General features: G+C 44.0%; 2 protein-coding genes across 11 annotated transcripts; both read right to left on the bottom strand.

Annotated features, from left to right (window-relative positions):
- Positions 1 to 827: 827 nt before the first annotated feature.
- ephx4 (epoxide hydrolase 4) lies at positions 828 to 5,316 on the bottom strand. 5 transcript variants are annotated; one of them, XM_088394520.1, is made up of 8 exons: positions 4,934 to 5,314; positions 4,516 to 4,601; positions 3,860 to 4,017; positions 3,423 to 3,551; positions 3,121 to 3,224; positions 2,289 to 2,437; positions 2,014 to 2,082; positions 828 to 1,413 (listed from the first exon to the last, which is right to left on the bottom strand). In XM_088394520.1, the coding sequence occupies exons 1-8, from the start codon at positions 5,177 to 5,179 to the stop codon at positions 1,173 to 1,175; spliced, it is 1,182 nt and encodes a 393-aa protein (XP_088250646.1). In that variant the 5' UTR covers positions 5,180 to 5,314; the 3' UTR covers positions 828 to 1,172. The 5 variants fall into 5 exon arrangements, with proteins under 5 accessions (XP_088250646.1, XP_088250647.1, XP_088250648.1 ...); XM_088394522.1 differs by having other exon boundaries at positions 1,178 to 1,413; positions 2,014 to 2,117; positions 2,281 to 2,437; positions 4,934 to 5,316; XM_088394523.1 differs by having other exon boundaries at positions 1,266 to 1,413; positions 2,014 to 2,130; positions 2,281 to 2,437; positions 4,934 to 5,315.
- A 263-nt stretch (positions 5,317 to 5,579) lies between these two features.
- On the bottom strand, positions 5,580 to 14,075 carry brdt (bromodomain testis associated). 6 transcript variants are annotated; one of them, XM_088394518.1, is made up of 19 exons: positions 14,034 to 14,075; positions 11,404 to 11,660; positions 11,174 to 11,311; positions 10,508 to 10,646; positions 10,160 to 10,284; positions 9,674 to 10,021; positions 9,426 to 9,554; positions 8,985 to 9,197; positions 8,702 to 8,871; positions 8,246 to 8,616; positions 7,944 to 8,075; positions 7,760 to 7,812; positions 7,556 to 7,688; positions 7,389 to 7,447; positions 7,201 to 7,261; positions 6,914 to 7,017; positions 6,657 to 6,829; positions 6,367 to 6,574; positions 5,580 to 6,256 (listed from the first exon to the last, which is right to left on the bottom strand). In XM_088394518.1, the coding sequence occupies exons 2-19, from the start codon at positions 11,584 to 11,586 to the stop codon at positions 6,191 to 6,193; spliced, it is 2,805 nt and encodes a 934-aa protein (XP_088250644.1). In that variant the 5' UTR covers positions 11,587 to 11,660; positions 14,034 to 14,075; the 3' UTR covers positions 5,580 to 6,190. The 6 variants fall into 6 exon arrangements, with proteins under 6 accessions (XP_088250644.1, XP_088250641.1, XP_088250643.1 ...); XM_088394515.1 differs by lacking the exon at positions 14,034 to 14,075 and adding an exon at positions 13,630 to 14,027; XM_088394517.1 differs by lacking the exon at positions 14,034 to 14,075 and adding an exon at positions 13,812 to 14,027.
- Between the last annotated feature and the right edge of the window lie 5,800 nt (positions 14,076 to 19,875).

The raw sequence follows: 19,875 nt of genomic DNA, 5'->3' as shown, positions 1-19,875 counted from the left end.
TATATGAGCACAAATTGAATCAAGGTGCTCTTTGATCGGATCAGCTTCATGTTTCCTTCCTGTGGAGGAAAATAAAAAAAAAAAAAAAACGGCCTAACGAGTTGGATGATAACGAGCTAATGATATATGGCTCAATTATGCAGAACCAGACGGGCTCGCCGCCTGATACCTGACCTGGCTACTAAATAGTGTACACCCTCTACTGCTTTTCTCTGAAGATCCTGCTTGAAAATATTGAAAAGTGTCAATAGTGTCACATTTCACCGCATCACATTTCGCCTCAGTGTCACATCGCACCACATATCAGGAAGCAAGTGAACTTCCGGAGTTTCCTTGGTGAGCCCGAGGCCACTCCAAGAGTTCGCTGGCTGGACGTCGACCCGCATTAAATCGAGCCAGGTCAAAGTTAAGGACAGCACTTTGTCTCTGAGCCCGGAGGGACAAACATGGACTCCACTGGATTGTGCTACTTTGTAACCACTACTGGGTCCGTGGATGCTCAGCAGGAGACCGGGTGTTATTTTCCTGACCCCATTTTCGCTTCTTGTCCTGGCCTAGTTGTCAAGAAAGCAAACAGTGAAATGTCGGATCGGTTTGAATGTTTCTCATGTGACTGATTGCGTGACTTTAAATAGGACAAAAAGAACTTAGAATTGATGTGAAGTGAAATTCGAGTGGTGGCACATAAAACATTTTGTGGAGTGAGCATGTGTGTGTTTATTTTTGTGTTACTCTATTTGTATCAGAACCTCCAGCTCTGTTCCTGATGTTTTGCTTATAACATCTTTTTTTAATGGTGTTTACTTTTAGAAGAAGTCCACAAAATGTGACAGGAAGTGTGTTTATTTATAAAATCAAAATGGCGGCTCTGTGAACTTTGGAATGTGTGCGGTGGTACAAAGCAGGAGGTATTGTACACCCCCAAACAGATGACTGAAGTGGGGGGGGGGGGATGGATTAAATTCACTTTTTGGAATGCCCTCCAAAAAAAATGACTTCAATCCATTTGAAATAAGGCTGCAATATAACAAAATGTGTCTTCCGGACTGTGAATAAAAGTCCCTGCGTCATTCTCAGCCACGTCCGCCTCAAAGTGTGCTTTGAAACTGGCAGTTACGTCATCGCTCTGTTGCCTAGCAACGCCAGTGTCTGCCCGTCCGTCCGTTCGTCCATCAGTTCCTGTGGCCCTTGCGGCTGTCGCCTTCCTTGAGGAAAGTCCACATGAGCGTGTTGACGATGTCGGGCTGGTCTTGTTGCAGCCAGTGGCTGGCCCCCGAGATGACGTTGAGGCGGAAGTGATTGCGGATGTGCACCCGGCACTCCTCAGCCATCTCCTGCTCTACGAAGGCGTCGCGCTCGCCCCACAGCAGCAGCACTGGAGACCGCACCTGGTTGTGGCTCAGCGGCAGAGAGCTGCGGTCATATCAAAACATCCCGTTACAAATACGTCAAGTGGAACTTGAGCATAGAACTAACGCTGTTCAATAGCAGTGTTTTTTTTCAGACCGATGCCAATACGAGTACTTACTCGTACCAAGTAACATGAAATTATCGAATAAAAATCACACACGAGACAACAGCAGTAAAAGGCAACACATTTTCTTCTTTCCACTGTTCTGTGCTATAAAAAGCAGCAGCAAGATTGGGTAGCAGATGGTTGGCTCGTTCATGTGTAATGAGTTTGTTAATTCAAACGTGCTCCGAATAACATTTGCGCTCTTTTTGCTCAGCTTTAATAAATGTTTACTTTCTTTCTGATCCTACACTAGAGGGCGCCATGCAGGACAACGACAAGGTTCGTCCTCATTTAGGGGAGCGGGTGAGTTGAGTTTCTTCCAGCTGACTTCTGACTTGGGGTGAGAGCCAAGGCATACCCTTGACTGGTGGATAAATTTATCGCTAGCCAATGTCAGGGCACAAACCCAGAACCTGTGCGGCAGACCAACTATCCACTCCACTCTTCCCCCACCCTCGCCCAAAAAAAAAAGACAGATTTTTTTTGCAGGGCAGCACCTGTTGGCGACGTGTTGCGATGGCAACGGGTGCGATGAGTTGTTCAAGGTGACGCATGAAGATAATGGGCTGTGTCAAAGCATGCAGAGCAACATCTGACCCTCCTAAGCAAGGACACTCGAGGGATGCAAAACAAAAGCAAAATGAAAACTCGACCATGCACTACTTTGACGATTTGTATTATCAATAGACATTATTTTATTATTATTACATTATTAATGTTCACATTCGACTATATGTATTAATATTATATTAATCATTATTAACCTCCACACCTGAAAACATTCCTGAAGTAGTTGAGCGCGGCTGTCAGAGCGCCAGGCTGCGACAACGCGTACAGGTACGCTTCCAGCTCTTCCGCCGTCAGCCATCTTCCTTTCCGGGCCATTCCGGTGCTCCGGCTGGTGAACAAAGCCTTCAGAGCCTTGGTGGCAAGGCAAAAGAAAAACGCACAAGTCAGAGAAAAAGATTTGGGCGGAAGAGCAGCACGTGCCCACTTTACTTGGCCTACTCTTGACTTCCTGCTGATAGCACAACAAACACACACTGCGTCAGCCCCATATGAACCTGTTATGTAATGCTACCTTTTAGTTTCACGGGTTGTTGGGACACAAACAAGGAGTTCCACTCTTCTGGTAAGATTTTGGTTGAACGTGGCCTTTCAATTTAGCATTTTAATGGCAAATATTAATGGTAGGACATCGTTCACGTACTATTTGAACATCTAATCTTAATCAGAACAGAAGAATATTTTCATAGCTTTTTTATTGTCTTGTGGGATTTTTTTGTCCATTGGTGATCATAGAAAATTAGTTTAATGCAGCCTTTTTGTGAGCAACTAAAATGACAACTACCCTGACAAAATAGACTGTTTTGGGGCGCTGCACTATAAAAGCTTCAAGAGGCTAGAAATACTCATAAGGATAAAGAATTTTCCACAGAAGATTGCTGATCTTTTTTTTTTCTCCCTCTATGCGTCTATTTTTAGCCTATTTTTAGCCTACACTCTGATGCACTCTTAAAATAGAACAGACGATAGGAAACGCACGCACGTACGCACGCACGAGAGCTGTGCCCTTGAAAAGAGTCAAGGTTGGGGGAGGGCACCTTGAAGTCATTGATGGAGAGCATGAGCTCAGGCAGGCGAGGCAGCTGGAAGAAGAAGAAGTGACTGCACTTCAACATCTGGCTGGGGTGGCGCAAGGCATAGTCTGAACAATGACAGGACAACAAGAGGACGGGGAAGGGAAGAACAAGGCGAAGGCAAGGGCAAAGAGGAGCAGGAGGAAGAAAATAAGATGACAACAAAGGTGAGGATGAGGAAGGAACATAACATTAATAATTAAAGCACTGTAGTGTGCCCAGCCTCCTCCTTGATGAGACAGAGAAATAGAAAGATGGAGCGTTACCTGCGTGGACGGATGGATGCGGACAGTTGAGGACAATGAGCTTGGCGACCATCTCCGGGTAGTTGATGGCAAACAACCACGCGATGGTGCCTCCCCAGTCGTGACCCACCAGGAAGCAACGGTTGTAGCCTCAAACCCAAAAACGACAGGAAAAAAACATCAGGGGGGCAAGGAAAGACCAGACAAAAGGAGGAAACGAAATAGAAAGATTGGGGAAAGAGTGGAAGGCATCAGAGATGCAAGTTGTCAGGAAAGGAAGGCCAGAAGAACAGGTGAAGTCAGTCCTTATTATTAAGCCAAACATGATGACCTTGTAACCACGGCAACCATATTTTAGTGCATCCTGTCACTTGTTTCAAGGCCTCAAAGCGCCAGTCTAACTGGTTGCTATGGTTACCGCCTCCTCACACCATTAGCACGCGTCTCTGCAAGCTCACCGAGGTGCTCCACCATGTCCTTGACGTCGGTGAGCAGCAGTTCGGGTCTGTAGCTGTCCACAGCGAGTGGCAGGTCCGACTCCCCGTAGCCTCGCATGTCCACCGCCACCACACGGAACTCGCTCTTGAACTCACGCAGCTGGTAGCGCCAGGAGAACCTGCAGCACAACGCACTTTTGAAATGTGTGGTGGAAATAAAGTTCTCGAGAACTTGTGGTGCTAACACAAACAGTTCCTGGGAAATCCCTAATCATAATATTTGGCAAGATAAAAAAAATCTTGCTACGTACTGTTGTCAGTATGATTGGATCCATTGCGACAGCGACATTTAGGACATTTTTTTTACCGAGTTCTTTCCAAGTTTCCAAATGACATGTCCATTTCTGTCGTGAAAGGAAAACCAAATTATCTTGGCATGTCTTCTGCACGCTGCGAAGAGACGGCGATGCAACCTGACAACATCTTTGACCCCAATCCACAAGGGCCTTACATCATATCATAATCCAAACGGCAGCTGAGACAGATATCTTAAAGGATTTGCACCCGTGGGGGAGTTTGAAGAAGCAGGATGCTCCAAGAAGCATTTTTTAACAGTTAAGGGTAGAGGAGGAAAAAATAAAAGGCGCCCAAAGGTGCTTGTGGACTGGCTCACGTACCAGAACTCAGGGAAGCCATGCAGGAAGAGCATGAGGGGCTTGCCCCGCTCGCCCGCTGCCACATAGTGAAACCTTAGGCCCGACTCCTGCGGGGACGCAAGACACACAAAATAGATGTTGTGACATTGAGTCTCACAGATTTTCCCAATCATCCTACAGATCAAAAGGTGCCAAACTTGTGGAATCTAGTTCAAAAGTGTACCTAATAAGGTGGACGTCATTGCTTAAATTGATGATGCAATAGCAACACTTCTCGAAGTCGAGTTGTACACGTGTGCACGCGCCCCAGACGAAAACAAAACTCACACGCGCACGGCCACAGCCATCACGACTCAAGGCGCACGCACCGCACCACCCAACCTTCGTACACACGCCCCCACAGCTCATGCACGCGCCTCTCCCTCCCTCCCACACTTACCTTTATGCGCACATAGCAGTGTGTGCCCAAGGACGTGTCGTGCAGACACGCCGGCGGCGCCTCACGCAGCGTCCAGCGGAAGGTGGCAGTCGGCCGCGCGATGGCGCTCCAGCAGAGCCGCAGCAGCGCCGCGGCGCCGCAAAGCGCACAAAAGGCGGCGACGAGCGACCAGTAGGCGCAAAGTCTAAAGCGCAGCGCCAGGCGGACGAGAAGCGGAGGCAGCGATGTGCGCAGCGGATGCGCCATCTTTGCATCGCGTTGCCAGTCTCGGACGGATGAAGAGGATGAGGAGGAAGACGAAGAAGAAAAGGAGCAGGAGGGAGGATCCCAAACGACGAACTGCTCAATGGGACGGACGACTGGGAGGAAAACGAGAAAGGAAGGGAGGGAGGGGGGTGTTGTTTAGGGCCAATCAAGAGTTAATGTTCCACCTCACGTCTATTCTCTTATTGGTGGCACGCGGTGTGCACAAAACACGTGGACCTTCTGCAAGAATAAACATACAGTACACTGAAGTCAATTTAAAAACACACTCGGCGTAATTACTGTCTTAGACAGTTGGGCCGGCTCATAAAAGAAAGTCACCCAGATTTGGGACCTTCGGCGATTTCCCGCATATGCGCAAACCATGCCAAGGCCATGCCGATTGCTTAGTGAAAATATTTTTATTATTTTCGGGAATAAACAAAAACCCATAACAACTCAATCAAGCCTCTCTTCGTTCAAACGTATTCAAGGCACAACATACAAAAGAGACGAACGACAGCATGGCCAACAAAGTGCGGTGCGTGTCATACAACAAGAAAAAGCAGTGAATGGAAAGGATGCACGCAAAATCGTGTTCTTTGTAAACAAAATGGCACATGTGCATAGAAGCCAATGTATGGATGTACAGCTGCACCATCTGACTTTGGAATTTGAATCTTTTTTTTTTCTACCAATACATTTTTTATCTTTACCACCAGGCCAGAATTTTTTGACGGGGAAGGAAAAAAAACCTGAAAATCAAATTTAAACTTAAGATGGCACAGACATACTTCCATATGTGCATTTTTTTTTTTTTTTCAATAACATAAACCTGCAAAAAGGCACTATGCGGACAACAAACAGCGCACGTTCAGGGACTTTCCCCAGACGCAGAAGTGCCAAAAGTGTAGGAGTGCGGAAGTTCTCAAGGGCAAGGCTTGGCCGTATTCACCAGAGGAGACTCAAGGCACTTCTTTGATTTCAAGTAAATCTCATCAGGAGTTTTGCTTTTTAGTCCAGGTTGAGTTCAAAAGTGGTCATGATGTCCTGCTGCATGGTCATATCAATGCATGACATCTATCAGGGAAACCACAAAAGTAGATGAAAGTTAAAAACATGTAGTTGAAGAATGTACTAAAGACAATAAATAAAAAAAAATTAAAAAAAGGGTTTCCAGCCTTTCTCACCGCTTCACGTCTGCGACGTTCCTGCTCCTTCTTCCTGGCCAGCTCCCGCGCTCGACTTGGGGGGGACCAGGCGGTCCCGAGCCAGGTCTCCACGGGTGATGTGGGCTGCTCGCCGCTGCCGGGGACGTGTGGTGTCGTCTCTGCCAGAAGGACGCAGCTCCCGAGAGATGGAAGCTCTTCTTTGCCCGGTGGTGGATTTTTGTTCAGACTGGCGTTGAGAATCAATGTGTGAAATTAGCAAAAGGCAATCTTTTTAAAAGGTGCGGTTATTATTAAGAATTTTTTGTCACCGCTTTTCTGGAACCTCCAACTGTTTCTTCAGCGCCTTCTCGCGCTCTTCTTTCTCCATGGCAGCCTTCCGGAACTGCTGGAAGCTCTCTTTGGATGACTTGATGGTGGTCGGGATGGAGGACGACTGCTTCATCAGTCGGGCCCATGACTCAGCGTTTTTCAGAACTATGTCCTAAGATTAAAATCAAACAAACAAAAACATTAAATTTGAACTACAATTTAAAGTCCACCCATGTTACGTCCCGCAGGAACTTACGCTTTTAGTATTCTTTTCCTGTAGGGTTGATTTAATGGGAGAATTGGAAGATGACGTCACATGTGCCACTTGACTGTCAGGAACATTTTCAGGGCATTTGAAACCTGGATGAAAACAAGTTTTGTTTTATTTCAATAGTAAAGCTATTCAATTTTTTCATTTTGTGCTACTTGTTAGTAGAGAGAAATTCTTTGGTTTCTTCCATATGCTCTTTGGGTTCAGTAGCGAAAAATTAAAACAATTCTTAAATCCCCAAAGAGAAGAATTTGTTTTGGAAGATGACTTGCCAGTTGTAATGTGATCTCTGGCAGGCAGTGGACTCTTCCCCAACGGTGACAGGATGGGGGCCTAAAAAGAAGCCAAGATAAGCAATATGGCTGTTAAAAAGATTTGTATCCCATTTTTTTGGTTTTAAAACTTCCAAAAACATAGATTTGTTTGGATTTTCGTTGTTCAACATATTTGGCAGGGTTACCTCAAATCCAGTGGTGGCCCAGACCAGTATAGTTTCAGGAGACGGCATTTGGTACAGGTCTGTTAAATACACACAAATACTTACAAAAAGGTACATAAAGGTTTACTGCAAATGCATTAGTTCAAGACAACCCTACTGCATTTAAAATTACTAGATGTAAACGTCACCTGGAGGGGGCAACTTCTTGCCGGCGTCACTCCCCCAATGGTGTTTGGCCTTTGTTAGCTTGGAAGCAGCAGCCGGAGCAGAGGAGTGTGTGTTACCAGAGCGCCCCCTGTAGGTCAGCTTGCTACTGGCAGCCTGCAGCGTGACAAGCAGTCGTTGGCACCCTGGCAGCTTCAAAGCCTGAACAGCCACTGGCAGAGGTTTACCTTCACAGTCAACTTTTGACATCGGCCTTTAGCGCTCTTCTGGAGTTTGCCCGCTGGCAGACAAGCAATATAAAGTTTGGAATGAATACACAGAAGTTATCCATTTCACCATTTCAATTGTATCCCCAGCTGGACTTGTATTCTCTGATTGCGTTTGGTGTAATGCAACATCAGAGTAGCTTACCAGAAGATGAGCGAGCGTTGTCAGAAGACGGGGAGCTACTGCCGCTGTCGCCGCTACAGCAGGAAGTAGGTGACGAGTTGGTACTGCTGAGCGCTGACGGGCAGATAAAGTCAGGAGAAGCAGCTTGTTTGACTGAAAGCAAAAGAAGAATGGTTGCGGACACAGGAGGTGTGAGCTTGCTCGAACGAGCAAAAGTTGAAAGTCATGTCAAAATTTTATTCGTAGATGACCAGAATAGTTGGCTGCTAATTAAATTCATCCTCATGTTAAGTGTAACAGGCAAAGGTGGAAACATCTCTCACCGGCTGCATTCTTCTTTTTCACGTGGGGCAGCGGCTTCATGAGCATCTTGCGTCTCCTGGCCTCCTTCAACTTGCCTGAATGCGTTGCTTCAGCGCTTCTCTCCATTAGCTTCTTGACAGAGCAATCCTTCTGGCCAGATTTCTTCCACCGGCACGCCACCACGAACCTCTGCAGGCACCTCTGCGCGGACATCTTCATCTTCTCCGAGTTCACCGTCGGCATCTCCCTGGAGGTCAAGCGAGGCGACGGGGCATCGCAGGCCTTGATGATGTGTGCCAGCTTGGCCTTGGGCAAAGCAGCCAAATTCCACCTGAGTTGCTGCTTCTCCCGGTAAGTCAGCGGTGTCGTCTTGTCTTGGAAAGTCACGCTCCTGTTGTTGTGATGCCACAAAATGCTCAAATAAGCACCAAAACACACACATGCACCCCTTAAGAAAAATATCAAAGCATACATACAAAGCAGAATTCTTGATGTTTTTCTCCACGGTACATTCATACTTGGAAGATTTATGTCGAGTGATGTCCTTTTCTTTGGCCCTTTTCTCTTTTCTCAACTTGTCCCTTTTCTTGGGAATCATCAAGGGGTCCTCGGTGAGTCTCCTAAGCTGGGCACTCACCGCCTTCAACTACACGCCAGAATGAAGAATGAGGAATTATCTCATTTGCGCATTCTCTGCGCCCTAATCACTGTGGAAGGAATTTTAAATGATGGCGGGTAGATCATGGATATCCGACAGACCTTCTCCTCCAAGTTGGCCAGTTGCGCGGCGACCTCCTGTGATGAACTCTCCGTGTTGGAGGAGCTCTCACTCTCAGAGGATGAGGAGGAACAGGCCGAGAGGGAGCGGCTTCCAACGCACTCGCCTTTGGGCTTATCGAGGCGCCGAGGCGCCGCCAAGCAGCATTCCGCCAGCTCCTGTGGAACCTTAGCGTAACGTGCCTCAAAAACCTCCTGGTTTGTGACAAGAGGACACCTTTAAGTAACGAGTAAACACAAAGTTTCTTTACATTTGAAAATATGCAATTTTTGGTATACACTTTCATGCGAAATAAAATTGTATCTGATTAACTGATGGAATAATTGAGAAGAAAATAAATTAGTGACATTAACCATTCTGGTGTTCCAGTAGGCTTGTCTTGACATTTTTTTGTGTTGTGGTCATGCTATACGCACGTCTACCTGCAGCTTCCTGGCCATGTAGACGACCTCATGTGCAGGAGGGTTGTACTTGAAGCAGTTGGAGAACATCAGCCTGATGTCAGCAGCAAACTCCTTCGCAGCCGTGTACTCTCGCTGCTCCATCTTTTTCTGGATTTAGACAAAATTGAAATCGTGCATTTAGACCTTGACCATAAATAAACTCTAAGATTGTTTGAAACCCAATCCTTGTAGTCTTTGAAAGGCTCACCTGAAAGCCTAAAACTTGCCTTGATGGTGCCCAGGTCCATGGGCTGTTTGATAATGTCGTGGTAGTCATGCAGTGCCAGGCCCACGGTGTCCACGGGTGTGTAGAAGGGCCACGCGTAGGCGTAGTGCCTCTTAGAGAACATCTCCTTCAAGATGACGTCGCAGTGCCGCAGGGGCTCGGACAGTTTTGGCTGCATGTTTTCCAGGGCAGTGAGGTCTTTCTTTCGCACCTTGATGGGCCGCCCGCTGCCCGTCCTCACAGACGGCATGCAGGACACCGGCGGCGCGCAGGACACCGGCGGCTCACTGACACTGCTTGTTACCGCTGAAGGGACAGGGTCGAGTTTTCTCTTGTTAACTGTGTTGATCTGAACGGTGGAAAGAGGAAAAAATAAACATGAAAATTATTTGAATTAAAACTAGGAGATTAAGACTATTCCAAATTGATCAATTGGTTGTGGCAGCCCTATTGGTGTGGAATTTAAATGTGCCACTTCTCTACTTACACTTTCATCCATCTGCGCTGGAACTGCGTCAGGTGACTCCAGGAGAGGTGCATCTGGCGGGATGACCATCGCCGTCTGCTGGAGGACCACTTTTGACACAACAGATCTCGGCTTCAACGAACCTGCTGGACAATAAGCAGCGCCAATACGTTATCACAGGATTTTCATTTTGTTGCATTCTGCGACTTTTCCTCTGCAGACGTTGCCTCGCATCAAATTATTTTATGGTGGCATGCCGTGTTGCTGCGTAAAAGCACGCAGCAAACCTTGCTGGGTTCTATGTCAAAGTCTTGAGTCTGTGTCCCCCACGTGAAAGAGACCCAGAGTAAATTGTCCCTCATAATTTACCAGCATTGCTTTTCTTTCCTTTGCTTGCTTCTTTTGTGGCGTCTTGCAGGACTTCACATTCGTCTGTTGGCATTTTAGCGACTTCAAGCAGAAAAAGCTTTTCCAGCGTCTGGGCCATGAAAACAATGTCATCTTCGGGCTGAGGACGGGAATACATGGACACTAACAATCAAGACCAAACATAGTCAATCCGGTAAAATATTCACAACCTCATTTTAATCCTCAAAAATCTGCAAACACCCAAATGATGACAAGGTTAAAAAAAAAAAGATATTTCTGCAAATTTAGTTAAAAATAAAATCCTTTTACGTCATGCTCTGTTTGCGCACTGAAAAGCAGTTGTCGACAGTGTGACCTTATTAAGGTGTGCGCCTTTCCAAATGATGTCCCATCAACTGAATTTACCACAGATAGACTCAAATGAGTTGATTAGGGTTTTTTTTTTAAACTTGAAAATATGTATAAATATTGCTTGGTTAATACTTTGAGGACTTTCTTGGGATTGGGCAGCAATGTAACCACTGCAATAAATCAAGGATTACTGTATTTTGACAACCAGTTTGTGGTTAAGAAATAAAAATGAATGATTCCAGTTTTATGGGGTAGGTCAGTTACATTTTTTTTTTTTTTTACCCTTTTAGGTGTGTGGTCGTAACGCTTTCTCACCTTGTTGTACATATAGCAGTTAGTGAACATAGTGTTAAAATCTTGGATGCACTCCATCGCTTTCCAGTAATACTTGTTCTGAAGTCGCTTCTTTATGGTGCCCATATCCATTGGATTCTTGATAATTGTGTAATAATCCTGGAGATGAAACAGCAAGAGGGGAGAGCATGTCAGCACAACTTGACGGACAGGAACTTGGAGGAAAAAAGTCGCAATGAGGTCCAACTCACAGGGAGATGCAGCTCTATGGCATCTACAGGCTGGCGGAAGGGCCACGAGAACTGGTGTCGCCACAAAGCTTTGACCACCGTCTTCTCCAGGTACTGCAGCTGGTTGGTGGTGCGTCCCGGTCGCTTTGGGTTGACCACCTCAGGCGGAGGCGGGTTGCAGGGACAGACTTCCACACCAGACATGGTGCCGGCCAAAGGTCATTAAAAGGTCTTGCATGCACCTCCGCTGCGATGAGGCGTTCACATCACATGCACAACTGGAATGAAAAGTTCAGTCTTTAACAACCACGCGATTGCTGGATGGTAGAAGAAGGCAGATGCTTGAGGAAAATTAGCCCCCTTGGCATCATTCCTTCTCATGTCGCTGCCTTATGTGAAAGGTTTTTATGTTGATGAACTGGACCAATTTATTATCATCTTACACACAAAGCAGATGATATAATTAAGAGTATTATTTTGTAATCTAAAGGCTTTTGAAGTGACTTCATGGATATTAAATTAAAAAGGACCATAAACCATTTAAAAACATGACACTATTTGTTATTACTACGAGATTTTAGTTTGACATGTTGAATATTTTGAACCCTTTAAGTTTTAATGGACTGAATGATTTAGAATAGAATGACTCGATTTTACACATACATTTAATACAAGTTATTAATAAAACGTGACCGATTGATTAGCTGCTAGCTCGTAGGCCAAAATCGTTGAGGGAAAGCCGCCTCCACTCGCCCCTTTGACATTTAGCTTTAGTTCCGATATCACTCCATCCAATGAGTCTTTATTTAGCCATACAATCAGAAAATCTACGTGAAATGTTGACTTCAAACTTGAGCCCTTGGCCTTAAAACCGCGCTATGACTTTATTGTCGCCTTAGATACCTTAACCTTCCGTTTGTGACAATTTCCACAACACGTCTGCGAAGAAAAAAAACTAACGCTGCCAGGTTGACTTGCTACTAGATTTATTTCACCGTTTAATGTGCACAATATACGTTACTTTTTGTGTATTTATCTAAAACAGTTCGATTGAACCCTAGGGGTTCGGTGAGTCAGCTTCAGGGGTTCGGCAGAGCTGGTATGTCATTGCCACCCCCGCGGATGACCGAACACACCTGAATGTCGTGTAAATTGATAACGCATATCTGAGCAGATCTCGCAAAGGCAACAGCAGAAGTCACACTGATTTGCTGGTGTGTCATCCCCCCCCAAAGAGGGGTTCGGTGAGTGCGCATATGAAACTGATGGTGTTCGGTACCACCGAGTAAAGAGGGGTTCGGTGAATGCGCACAAGAAACTGATGGGGTTCGGTACCTCCAAAAAGGTTAAGAACCACTGATCTAACACCTGTGGACGCGGGTGACCATCACTCACCTCTGGTTGATGCAAATGAAAGCTGGCAATTAGAGGTGGACGGCTTCGTTGAGGGCGCACTCCGATTTTTGTTTTGTAATGTAGACTTTCACCGAGGTAAACAAGTGTAAATGAAAAGTTCTCAAAATCGGAGTCAAGCTTACCGAGCCCGCGTTGACTTTACACGTCACGGGACTCCTCTCGGTTGGCCGCTGAACCAAGGAAACGGTGAAGATTTATAGGCTGCCACTTCTGGCTATACGACTAATTGGTCCAAATTGTACACCACGCGTCTGCTACTTTACTCTTCTGCATCCGAATTTAATGTTATAAAGCAAAACTAAAAACAATTCGAAGCCACTGTGTCACGCACTACTTTTAACATAGCGATAGGATGAAACGTTGAAATGCATTTCTTGGAAACAGTTTAAGAATAGAGTGGTACATTGGAGAGCCAGACATCTGGAGAGGCTGTCACTCTCGGCACGTGAAAGTACAAAAGCGGGTAGAAGGCTGAAGGCTCGAAGGCGGAGTTCCGACGGTGTTTGACCGAATCATACAGGAGGTGTCACGGGCCACGTCTACAAGCTGTCAAATTACTGCAAACTCGAGCGAGCAACGAGCCAGGCCTGGGCGACACGCATGCCACAATGGAAAAACTCGCACATTTATGATCTTACATAAACCAATAAATAGTTCAATAAAGGTACACCAACTTGTAAAGAAAAGAAAAACACGTGCATGAGGTTTGCATTCCACCAGACATTGAACTACACACCTGTTCACGTCCGTCCAAGAAACACACGAAAATGAGCCCATGTTACTATCGCAGCCAAAATACCGTTTGATGAAAAAATAAAATAAAATACTGACCTGCTGATTCCTTTTTTTAAGCAGGTCTCTACACTTTTGAACCGCGCCATTCTTGACGTAAACAAAACTTGACCCCAACCAACATGGCTGTCCTACATTTCACCCGAATCCGATTTATTCATATTACATCACGTTTAAATTGCTACTGACGTTTACAGTGCCAACAAATGACTGAAACTCACAATGATGTTCAACTAGTTTCTGCGGACGTTTTGCTGTTGTGTTTGTATAAGGATTAATTACGAGACGTAACATCATCAAGTATCAACTCAACTAGCTAACGTGGCCAAAACTAGTTAGCCCTTTCTCGGGGCCTTATTTTAATACATAGTTACTCAAACATGAGTAGAACATGCTTACTAAAAACTAATCAAGTCCCAACATTCTTAATGGCTAGGTCATACCGTTAGCATGACCGCGATTGGCATGTAATTGTCGCCTCTTTGTGACGTCACACCATGCGTCTCTAGTTAAAAAAATACTTTAAACTAGCAAACCGGCAGTTTTTTAAAAAAAATATTTTAACATTTATTCAACCATTGCACATATCAACAACTACAGACAGATAAAAACAAAATAACGCAACATGATACTGAAAAAAAAAATACACATTACAGGCAACTCATTATATCCAAAGAATATACAGCCAGAGCAAACATCTTACAAAAAAGCCTTTCAATAAATGAAGTCAGTTTTACAGCATTCTTGGTGTTAATAAGTTTTAAGTTTTATGTTGTAGGATTTAAGATCATTCTTCCAATGAAGACTATTTTGTTTTGTTTTATTTTATTTTAAAGAAACGGCATTTGTGTATGTATTCTTTAGCCAGCATAATAGTTAATAAAAAGTCAAATTTACTGTTATGAAAAAAGCCATATCTAACGTCAGAGATACTAAGAGTAACACACAGTAAAGTTTTTGAATAAACCCAATGTTGAAGGTCAAGCCAAAACCTTTGCTCAGACTCACACCAAAAGAAAAGGTGGTCTATATCTTCAATTTCACTTTTACAAAAAACACAGTTCCCTACATCCATTTTAAATTTCGTCTTCATCATGTTTTTAGTTGGGTAAATATCATTGATGATTATAAATTGAAGTGCCTTTGTTTTTGCTGGGACCCGGAAATGTCAAATACTTGCATCTAATCGAGTGGACTGTCTAATTTGGTCACAATAACTCAGTATGTCCACAAGATGGTGGCATTGTGGTTGCGCAGATTTTGACCAGAGACAAAAGAAATAAGCCATTTCAGGCAGTGTTTCTGCGATAGTTTTATTAAATATATAGTTTTAATATAAAATGAAGGAACCAATTTTACTCCAGATACAATTAAATTATGTCATAGGAAAACTATTATTTCCACAAGTGCTAGGTAAATCTCAATGGGACGCAAAATGTCATCAAATTCTGGAATGACCCACAGACTGCATGATAAATAAACAATTACACCAAAAATATAGTTAATAAAGGTCATTGATAGTTCCACAGCATAAGAATATTTAAGTGAGGTGGTTCCAGAGGGTGCGGTTCGATTCCACCTCCCTGTGTGGAGGTTGCATGTTCTCCCCGTGCCCATGTGGGTTTTGTTCGGGCACTCCGGTTTCCTCCAACATGCCAAAAATATGCTTGGTAGGCTGAGTGAATACTCCAAATTGCCCATAGGTGTGAGTGAGTGAGTGAGTGAGTGAGTGAGTGAGTGAGTGAGTGAGTGAGTGAGTGAGTGAGTGAGTGAGTGAGTGAGTGAGTGAGTGAGTGAGTGAGTGAGTGAGGATGGTTATTCGTCTCTGTGTGCTCTGCGATTGGCTGGCAACCGGTTCAGGGTGTCCCTACTGCCCTATGCCCCTCCTGGGATAGGCTCCAGCACGGCCGCGACCCCCGTGGGGATAAGCAGTACAGAAGATGGATGGACGGATGGATGATTCCAGTCGCTAAAAGTTAGCATCAGAATACTAGTAGTCATCATACAAAGGCACATATGTAAAATGGAGTTGAGTAATGAGGGCCGCATGCGGTTATTGAACGAGACACTTCTACGAGGCTTCCATCTGAAGAGTCCGGTGACGAGGGAAGCGAGGAGGGTGTGGAGGTGGATTTGCGGCTTGGGAGGTGGGGTGGGGGGATACATCTGGATCATACATTAGCCAGCAGACCCAAACAAAATGGAGTCAAACACGTCTGTCTTGTGTCAACTGGTCTGGAAAATATCGTGGTCGTGGCGGCTAGCAAGGTCACCACACGTTCTGTTCTGTGTTCTGTCTGCCAATTATTATTAAAGCAGCTAATTGTTTGGCTAACGTTCTTTAAAATGGTAAAAATTGTCACATTTGGTCAACGTCACGTTAATGAGTTTGATTGCTTAAAAATTTAATGCTATGATTAAATTTACACAATGGTGAGATGTGAAGCCGCACATTTTTGGTCAGTCCCTCTGAAGAAAGAATGGCAGCAAAATTAGCTATTTTTGTCCAATTTTTGTTTTTTCCAGAGGTCCTACAAGTACATGTTCTTATAGATGTTGTTTTTTGTCTACCAAATTAGAATTTTGTATACTGATTGACAATGCTAAATTGTGGAAATCTGAGTTATTATTAGCCATTTGGTTTTAGAGCAGCCACTTTTGGTTCATTTTGGCCATTTCTAAGAGTCCATAAAAATGTACTTATCCCAGAGATTTTGTCGCATTGCTACCAAATTTGTTTCTCGTGTACAAACATACAATTAAATTGAAAAGATTTAGATTTTTTGCAATTGTGGATGGAGAATGCCACAAAACTTTGGGGTCCTTTTGTCGATTTCCAAGGGTTTTTCAAAGACAAATTTGCTCATGCGTCTACTCCAAACATGAGTGAAAGGTGCAGAAGAAACCATTGGAGGGCAGTTCAGGTATTGCAAAAAAGGGGAAGCGTGTCTGTTTTTTCAATGGAAAGAAAAGCATGAAAGTGGGTTGTGGTCGCCTTGGCGACGGTGTTGAGAGGCTCAGCGGTGCCCCTCAGGGAGAAGGGGTGAGGATGAGGTGAAGAGTGGGACAACTTGACTTAAAAACAAACAAAAAAATGAAACTCTGATGTTTTCCCCTTGTCGGCACACAAGCAGAATGTGGAAAAACCATCCCGGCGTTGTTGTTGTCCTTGACAACGGGAAACCATTAGGACCATTTGTGCTCATTGGGCTCGTTTTTTGGAGTTCATTCTGCTGCCAGATGTGAGCAAACGGCGTCCTTGTCGGCGTGATGAGCAAAGCAGAGTTTTCCAGTAGCTTTACTTCGTGTAGATAACATCCAGAGCAGAAAGCAGACTCAACCGCTAGCATATGTTTATAGTTTATGACAAGCATCTTGTAAAAATGGCAAAGTTCCTTTTATAGTGAAAAAGAGAGTTGCACAAAAAAACCTCTGAAAAAAATTGTAGTATGCATGCCAGGCCAGTAGGTGGTGCTATATATGTATAGCTCAAAATAAGGGTTTAACATCGCAGTTTGCGAGGAAAATTTTGCATTTGCGCCTCATACTGCAAAACATCCATCCATCCATTATCCCCGCTTGTCCCCACGGGGGTCACGGGCGTGCTGGAGCCTATCCCAGCAGTCATCAGGGAGTAGACGGGGTATACCCCGAACTGGTTGCCAGCCAATTGCAGGGCACACAGAAACGAACAACCATTCGCACTCGCACTCACACCTTGGGACAATTTGGAGTGCCCAATCGGCCTACCAAGCATGTTTTTGGGATGTGGGAGGAAACCGGAGAGCCCGGAGAAAACCCACACGGGCCCGGGGAGAACATGCAAACCCCACACAGCGAGGGCCGGAAGTGGAATCGAACCCGCACCCTCCTAACTGTGAGGCGGTCATGCTATCCAGTGTACCACCAAGCTGCCCTACTACAAAACAATTCAGTACTATACTTCACCACACCAGCTAGCTAGCAACAAGCTTTTGTCTGGCCTTCTGAAGAACTGAGAAGCCATGCTAATACCTAAGCTAGTGCGACATATGCGTTTATACCTGTTTATTCAAAGTATATATAATCAAAGTTTGAACATGTACAAAATGTCACTGTTTTGCTGGTGATATCAGCAAAAACCATCTGAAGAACAAAACCATGTTGCTCTATGCTTTTTTTTTTCTTGAGCACAGTTTGGCTATTCTATTTGTTTTTAGCATGAATTTTTTTTAGCATATAGATATAATGTAATTTAGCATTATTCCTGTTGTGTTTTTTGTACTCTGCAGCAAGCCCAAGTGTTAGCTGCCATTCCAGTTGTGTTTTTCTGGAGTGCTCACCTTTCAGTGTGTCCTTAGGCTATAAATCTCACATGTGTTTTTGTGGATGACGACGTTGCCTGATCAGCTGCTGCTTCCAGGCGACCAATCGGAGAGCGTTCTCTCGGATGGCGAGCCGACATCTGGATGCGTTTAGGAGGAGCGAGCTTGGCCTCTCGTATTTGGTTTGGTGCACTCTGCGGCTGGTGTGGAAAAACAAACCCTAATGAAGTCTTGGCCCACTCCCGAGCCTCGCGCTGGCTGCAATGTCGTGATTTTCTTCATGTATTTTTGACTGTGCATCAGTGGAAAAATTGAACATGCAACAATTAGCCATTTGGTGGGATTTGTTGACATGTTTTTGGAAGCCCTCCATGTCATAATTTATAATATTTCCTTAAAACAACACCAACCTGACTTTTGTGCATTTTGCAATGTAAAATGGACAAATAATTAGGAACAGGAGTATCTCGCCGGATATTGTCATTAATTTTTTGTTCCTGCAGAAGCTAAGAGTGTGAAAAGTTTGACGACTGAAACAGAAAGATAATAATTCATTATCAATTTTGAAATGATTTCTAATTTATTTAGCTTGAATTAACCAATATGATACTGTATCATCAGAGAAAGTGTTAGGATGCTTCAAAAGTGTACAGTTGGTCAAAGTGATAATACTGCAATATGGACATTTTATGACCATAAACAACCTGAAATGGGTCAGCAGAATTCCAGATTGTCAAAATGTGTTATTACCAAGCCCAGCATTGACAAGACGGAGCGTGCAAGTTAGGGGGTGCCCCCCCTCAACAGCCCCCCATTTTGAAACCCATCCAGCTCCACATGGCCTGCAACCTATTATGGGCTAGCAACAGTCCGAGCTCCAAAGACGTCATTTTAACAGCTCATTGTTCTCAACCGCAAACTCACCAACTCCCTAAGAATCCACAACCTCAAGATCTGCAGATCCCCCACCCGGTCCGTCCAAAACACCGCAATCATGTACGCAACATATTTTCACAATCACATCACAACAACATAAAAAGTCCCCTTTTGATTTTCTACTGCAAACTCAAAGTGGAAAAAACATGCATTTTCTTCCACTTCCTCCTAACAAGGATTGCTTCTGATTGTTTTTTGGTGACTTTTTTTTTGTTTAGCTATTTTTATATTTTCTGTCCTGCTTTTTAAAACAAAGCCTTTATTCATTCATTGCACACGCACACACACACATACTCGTATTAATTACTAAGACATTGAAGTAGATTATCTTGGTACATTTATTTTTATTTTTATAACAGTCTGAACATGAAAATATAGAAAAGCAAAACAGATTAAAAAGGTTTATACAATTTGCATCACGGTTACACTGAATGACGATGTAAAAAGTAACAAAACTCCCTCATAAAATGTGACGATGGGCAATTCACAGTACTTCAAAATAGCATTGTAAAATTCCTCTGGTTAAATATATTCCAAAATATATTTTTATACACAAATATATATGTACTAGACTCTCTTCCCTCTTTATACATGTTTACATATGACAAGTATATGAAAAAAAAAACATTTGGTGCAAACATTCATAAAACTCTGAGGTGGTACTTAGCTTTTACTTAAAAGTCACGTCTGGTTTTATATTTCCAAATTTGCTCACTGTATCAAAACTATCATCAGACAAAACAAAATTATGTTTTAAAAAAAACAAAACCTAAAATTTGTTACTTTGTGTCAGGTTTTTGTCTGCAAAACTCCTCATCAAAGATTAGATTTCAATCTAATCATCAATTAAACTCAGCAACCACTGGCTAAATTACCAATGAGAGGCAGTGTTTTTTTTTTTTTGGCTTAACTTAGTTTCGCATTGGAGCTGGCCAAGCAAAAGTAGACCGCATGGCATTGGCAAATTTTCAGAACAGGGTTTTTATGCGAGTGACAGAATAAAGCTATCCCTCCATTCAGGAATAAAGGATGTAAGTAACAGGAT

The sequence above is a fragment of the Syngnathus floridae genome, chromosome 13 (genome assembly GCF_059516105.1).
Source record: "Syngnathus floridae isolate MCC-2025c chromosome 13, RoL_Sflo_1.0, whole genome shotgun sequence".
Classification (NCBI taxonomy): domain Eukaryota; kingdom Metazoa; phylum Chordata; class Actinopteri; order Syngnathiformes; family Syngnathidae; genus Syngnathus; species Syngnathus floridae.
Note: the sequence above shows the minus strand (reverse complement) of the source record. Positions and strands in the feature narration are given on the sequence as shown.

What these genes read in the sequence shown, in the direction of transcription:
- ephx4 (XM_088394520.1), bottom strand. Translation starts at nt 5,179, where the DNA reads ATGGCGCATCCGCTGCGCACATCGCTGCCTCCGCTTCTCGTCCGCCTG. An exon ending in ACTGCTATGTGCGCATAAAG is followed by an intron (nt 4,602 to 4,933) that starts GTAAGTGTGGGA and finishes GCGTCCCCGCAG; the next exon opens with GAGTCGGGCCTAAGGTTTCA. An exon ending in GGACATGGTGGAGCACCTCG is followed by an intron (nt 3,552 to 3,859) that starts GTGAGCTTGCAG and finishes TTTGGGTTTGAG; the next exon opens with GCTACAACCGTTGCTTCCTG.
- brdt (XM_088394518.1), bottom strand. Translation starts at nt 11,586, where the DNA reads ATGTCTGGTGTGGAAGTCTGTCCCTGCAACCCGCCTCCGCCTGAGGTG. An exon ending in AACATCAAGAATTCTGCTTT is followed by an intron (nt 8,617 to 8,701) that starts GTATGTATGCTT and finishes TCACAACAACAG; the next exon opens with GAGCGTGACTTTCCAAGACA. An exon ending in TTGGAGGTTCCAGAAAAGCG is followed by an intron (nt 6,575 to 6,656) that starts GTGACAAAAAAT and finishes TCTCAACGCCAG; the next exon opens with TCTGAACAAAAATCCACCAC.